General features: G+C 57.7%; 1 protein-coding gene across 6 annotated transcripts in view; it reads left to right on the forward strand.

The window, feature by feature from the left end:
• Positions 1-5,424, forward strand: part of DPP6 (dipeptidyl peptidase like 6) — a 1,033,290-nt gene extending 1,027,866 nt beyond the window's left edge. For all 6 annotated transcript variants that reach the window (XM_082398944.1, XM_082398943.1, XM_082398945.1 and 3 more), the window contains exons 23-26: positions 519-577; positions 1,356-1,428; positions 1,524-1,597; positions 3,550-5,424. In XM_082398944.1, coding sequence (XP_082255070.1) covers positions 519-577; positions 1,356-1,428; positions 1,524-1,597; positions 3,550-3,696 — 353 coding nt within the window. In that variant the 3' untranslated portion in view covers positions 3,697-5,424. The remainder of the gene's footprint in view (positions 1-518; positions 578-1,355; positions 1,429-1,523; positions 1,598-3,549) is intronic.
• Positions 5,425-6,000: the final 576 nt, after the last annotated feature.

Raw genomic sequence — 6,000 nt, forward strand, 5'->3', positions numbered from 1 at the left:
GCGGAGAGCCCACGTGGTCTCCTGGACTTAACTAAGGGTTCCCTGCACCTGTAGAAGGAGCTCGGTGCCCTGGGCTCCCAGACTTCCTGACGGGGCGGCCTGGGTCCTCACGAGACCCTGGACCTGAGCCAGGGGGCAGGCAGAGCAGAGGCAGCCGACACTTTCTGAAAATAAGGGAACCCTGATGGAAATTTGCTCTTCGTATCTGTTCCCCCTTCTGGGCGTTGAAATGAGGTGGGGGCGGGGTGTGAATCCTGTTCATTCCGGGATCAGATCAATTCGGTTTCCGTCGTGCTGCAACCCCACCACCAACACTAGCAGGTCTAAATGTCACTGTGGCGCCGGCTGAGCAACCCCGTAAAGACCCACGAGGTTGAGGTGCTTCTTCAGAAGCAGACGTTCCCCGGGCAGATGGAAGGGAGTCCGGCCCCGGCCCCCAGCCCCGTCCCCAGGGCGGCCCCCGGAGCCCAACGGGGCCCCAAGGCCAAGGGCTAACGCTCTCCTCTGCTTCTGCACAGCGTCTGCGTTTTCCGAGAGGTACTTGGGCCTCCACGGACTTGACAACAGAGCGTATGAGGTGTGTTTGGGGCAGAGCCGCCACTTGGCAAAAACGAGGAACCGGGCGACGATGACGCGGGCCAGCCTCTTCTCCGAACCGCTCCCTCCCTCCCCCCTCCAGGCCCTGCCCCCCTCTTAACTCCCGCGGCCTGTGTTCTCTCCCTCCCGCGTCATTCACCGGGGTGACGTGACCGCTCCGAGATCGGTCTGGTTGCCCACCCTGGAACCGGAGGGACAAGGCGGCAGGTGGGGAAGGCTTAGGGTGGAGGAGTCCGTCCCAGGGTCGGTAGGCTCGGGGGTGGATGGCCGCTGGCGCCCTGCCCCCGCGGCGGCTGCTGCCCCTGGAGAAGAAGCCCTTGATGGGGGAGCAGGAAGCTCCTCTGACACCACCTCCTGGTCCTCGCCGTCAGTCGGCCGAGTGTGGACGTCACGCACGCATCTCCTCACTGGCCCTGAGGAGGCCAGAGGTCTGCTGCCGGCCGGGCTGCGGCTTCAGAGCTGAAGCCCAGGCACGGACAACGGGACGGTCTGGCCAGGGCAGCACCTCCCAGTGGCGGCAGTTGAATGAAGGCCCCAGGCCACCTGCAGGGGGAGGAGACCCTTTCTCCCTGCTTCCTAGACCTTCTCCTTTCCCCTTTCTCCTTAAAAGGGGTTGAGGCTGGGAAAGCCCAGGCCCCTGAGAGCTTCCACAGGGCTTCCAGGAACTGTGCCCGCCACACTGCACGGCCCTCACCCTCCGGGTCAGGGTTCCTGGGCTCCCCGCGGTGGGCGCTGACCCCCCTCTCGCCCACGTGCAGATGGCCAAGGTGGCGCACCGGGTGTCCACGCTGGAAGGGCAGCAGCTCCTGATCATCCACGCGACCGCCGACGGTGAGCCCCCGACGCTGACCACGGCGCCTCGGCGAAAGCGTCGCCCTCCGTGGTGTTACGGGTTCTGACGCTTTCCTCTTTTTTTCTTTAAACAGAAAAAATCCATTTCCAGCACACCGCAGAACTCATCACGCAGCTCATTAAGGGGAAGGCGAATTACAGCTTACAGGTAGAGCGCTGCACGCCTGGCCTGCCTCACACGTGCCTTTCCGCGGAGGAGGAGCTGAGTGGTACCCGGCCACCCATGACTGCACACACTCCTCTGTCTCGGCCATCGGAGATGCTCGGGGACACGTCAGATCAGACAGATGGGCGGTGCTTGCTTTTTCTGCCGATTGATGGCGGCTCGGTTCTGCACTCAGGCTGTGCTTAAGCCCCTTTAGGCTCCGCCACCGCCCCCACCCCACCCCCCCACCCCCGTCCCCGGCTGATGAGCAAAGGTGGGGCAACAGCCACACCCCCATGCTCACTGAAGAGGGGCCGCTGTCCCACACCGATGGCGCAGCCTGGGCTTCACTAGCCTCCCCCCGGAGAGCACACCTCTGCTAAATACTGGCTGGATGTTCCAGAACCTTCGGTGGTGCAGCAGTAGTTAGAGAGCACTGTCCTTCCCAAGAGCCCGACTCACAGCCTTGACCTCACTGGCATCAAGTGCTGACCCACTGGCTCTAGTGTAGGTGCTTTCCAGCGATGCACGATGCTGCTTCTGGAAACTTCTTCCATCTCCTTCCCGCTCTCTGGTTCACTTGGTGAGACAGGTGTGACCGCGGTGGTCTTCTCAGGTTCAGGATAAACGGGAGACTTCCTCAACGAGGGCCCCGTCCCTCGGAGCAAGGCAGCGCTGCCTGCCTCTGTCTCCCAGCCCTGGCTTTGCTGCGTGGCTGTCTGGTACAGGGCCAGTGTGCGCTGGCCGGTCGGGGAGCGCTTCCCGCAGGGAGGAGGCCGGCTTGCGTGCTGATGAATGCGGAGGGAGGGGCTTAGTTCACGTGACCCTGGAGTTCCTGCTGAGAACGCTCAGGTCACAGTACAACGCTAAGTACGTCGTATGCGCGCGATGCAGCCGCGGTAGGTCCGATGGCAGAGCTCTGCCTGCCGGTGTGGACCACTCCCCAGATACAGGCGAAGCGAAGTCAGCAAGGTGCTGGGCGATACCCACCCTAGGTCCCACTGGACACTGTGCAGGCGCGGCGAGTGTCTGAGATACTCGATGAGCTTGTAAAGGTGACAACTCCAGGTGAGGGCCCCAGGCGACCAGGACCCGGGTAGGAGGAGACGTACTTCCGCTCTGTAATCCTTTGTACTATTTGATGTTTGAGGTACATATAATAGCTCCACCTTCATAAATACGAAAATAAAGGTGAGTGTCATCACCTGAAGACGTAAGAGGAAGACAGGGTTCAAAATGCAGGAAGCAGCCTGGTGTCATGGAGAGAACACGGGCTTTGGGGCCAGTTGGACTTGGCTTTGAATCCCTGCTGGGACCGGCCCTTCGTGTGGAAGTGGTGCAGTGCCCCTGGGTACTCAGAGTCATTACATTTGGGGACGGAATGATCAGCTGCCGTCTTTTCAGCCCTGCCTGTGTCCCAGGCCTTGTTCTAAGCATTTCAGAGGTATTCCATCATTTAATTCTCACAGAGCTCAGTGAGCTAGATTTTATGATGAGGTCATCTGCATTCGACACCGGGGTCCAGGAAAGCGCCCTGTGCACGGCACACGGTGAGTCAAACGCAGGTGCCTGTGGGAGCGAGGGTTTCCCCACGCTCACCAAGGCTATAGAGGCAGCACGGAATTCTTCCCATTTCTTTGGGAGTCCTGATGCCTGGAGGCCTGGGCCGCTCGCTGCCTCTGTGGTCCCCGAGCCTGGATCCCTGTTGCAAATTCAAACAAGCGGAGCGAGCGAGGCATTCAGAGTCTGTTAAACGATGTGTTTTCTGATTCCTTCCCTGATGTGCTGAGGGCACCCTCCACCTGGCAAAGCCGCGAGGAGAAGCAGCCCTGAAATGCCCTCCAGGCTGCGAGTCCGGCTGTGCGGAGCCCGGGCTGTGGGGCTGGGAGTCTCACCGGCGCGCCAGCCCACGCGGAGGGCGGCCACGGGGGTAACTCCTCACGCCTCTCTTGCAGATATACCCGGACGAGAGCCACTACTTCAGCAGCGCCCCGCTGCAACAGCACCTGTACCGAGCCCTCATCAGCTTCTTCGTGGAGTGCTTCCGGATCCAGGACAAACTCCCGGCAGCCGCAGCAAAAGAGGACGAGGAGGAGGACTGAGCGCGCCAGCCCGAGGCACAGCCTGGCGCCTCCTGGGACGGTGGCACCGACCGGGGACCCCGCCTCGCTCTCCCTCGGGGGCCTGGGCTGCGGGCGGGAAGCGCCGCCTTCCCAGCAAGCGTGTTTCTGGTCCTGAAGGCAGCTTTGCCCCAGAAACAAGCTCCTTCCCGGGTGGAGATGCATCGTCGCTCACAAGGGCTTCCACGGAGCCTGGAACCATCGCCACCCCAGCGTGACGGGTACCTCCCCGCGACCCCTCCCCGAGGAGCAAAGCAAAGGATGGATGGCGGTGCAGAAGCTGGCCTGGAATCGGAGCTCGCGAGCGGGAGCGTGTAGACCCGGCCTCCGCTCCACTCGAGAGCGTCACACCCCGTCTGACGTCACCGCGCCATGGACCAACTAGAGCACAATTATTTTCCCAGTACTTGTTCGTAGATTGGCTTGCTCCTTTCTGTAATTAGGAGATTCTGCATTTTAAGGGGCTGTACGAAGTGTTACTGTAGCTACGCTAATGGTTAACCTTATGGAATTAATTCGTATTTTTCTATGGTTTTTACCTGACACTGTCTCTGGTCATGGGGTTGCTTTGCTGTGCCTCTTTTTTTTTTTTTGCTTTGTTTTGCTTTGTTTCGTTCAGTCAGTATGTAGGCTTTGCACTTGTTTGGATAAAGAAACGGATCAGAAGTAACTAACTGCTCTCTCCTCAACGTCATCTTTAGACTTTGTGGAGACATTTCAGAACACTGAGAGGGAACAAAACATCCAGTACTGTTCACTAAAAAAAGTCATAAAGAAAACCTGTCTCCCACCAGGCCGCATTAGGAACTGGCTTAGATTCGCATTGTTCATCTCCCGGTGCCCTTAGGCCCATCCTTTTCCTCCCTGATAAGCCGTCAAGTCTTTTCAGGTGACGTTTGGTTAAAAAACATGAACAGACAAAGTGTTGACTCCACCTCCAGGTCTGTCACGTGTGCTGGGGTGACAGGAACCCTGGAGGCAAGTGAGGCCCTCGCCGGTGTCACCCCCGCCCTGAGGTGGCTCTGTCCCTCCCTGCCGCACGCAAGCAGTGTCGTCGATGTCCCTAGCCTTGTAAGACATCCTCTGACCAGGTGCACAGCCAGCAGCCCGTGTATATTTCACTTTGTTGTAGATAAAGACGGGAATGCGGTCAGGCGTCGCACCGCGTCCCCTGCCCTCCGCCCGGTTTTCGTCGTGTTTTGCCTGCATGCCCACAGCCTGGCTGAGCTGCTCTCTCTACAAGTGCTTGTTGGAAATACACTGACGACCGTCATCTCCTCTGGAGCTTGTTGACAACCTGAGTGTCCGTTCGGATTTCTCCAGCTCCCGGTCCCCCTGGGAAGGGGTGCTCCGTGACATTCTTATCAGCAGAGAAGATACGTCCATGTCACTTTTGGTGTTTGGGGGTTTGGGGGTTTCATCTACACGAGCTTTGAATGTCAGTTGTACTTAGTTCGATTGGAAGCTCTCCGTCCCAGGATTTTTTTTCAGGGGATGCGTCACCGTTTGGGAAAAGGAGGAATGTGCCGACCTGCAGGACCACTCAGCGCTACGTGGCCATGCTTTTGCTATTTCAGTGGGCTCGACCGACTGCAAAGCCGACTCAGTCTGAAAAGAGAGGCCAGCTCTGGCCACAAGATCTGGCAGGAGGGAGCGAGGATGTGGCATGGTAGTGTTTGTTCATCCGTGGAATAAAACATTATTTTACCACTTGGATAGCTCTTTTCTTGCTTATCCGCCACCATCTCACCTTAGAAAGCGTACAGATGTTCAAGAAGTCTTTCAAGTACTCATTGATGCGTCCTCAAGGGCCTGTGTGCAGCACATAAAACCTGCATCTGTGGTAGCAGCGGCTTGATGGTAGGAAGAACAGGACCAGTCAAATACATCAAAGTCCCAAATCAACCAGAAAAGAGAATTTGAGTTTCGTCTTAAAAGTTTCAGGGTGAAGCCACAGAGGTATTCCCTAACACTGAGAGTAAAATTGGCTGTCAGTTGAGGCCACTGCATTGCCTGCTAGAAAACTTCAGAAAAACCTGCCTCTGTTGGAAATTCACTCACTTTTGTTGTTGTTAATTCAGTAAGTCTGATGTAACCCAGCCTGAAAGCAGAGAGGTTGGTTAAATAAACCCTTCCAAACCATGAAGCAGCTGCTGCCTCAGAGAAACTGGCTGTCAGTCCAGTCACCCCAGCTGAATGCTGTCACCCTTCTTGATCAAGAATCAAGAAGCAGAGGAGATAGAACGAAAAAGCCAGATGCAGCGGAGCTCACCCCAAGCCCAGTGT

Source organism: Balaenoptera borealis (genome assembly GCF_965194805.1).
Source record: "Balaenoptera borealis genome assembly, chromosome: 7".
NCBI classification, from domain to species: Eukaryota; Metazoa; Chordata; class Mammalia; order Artiodactyla; family Balaenopteridae; genus Balaenoptera; species Balaenoptera borealis.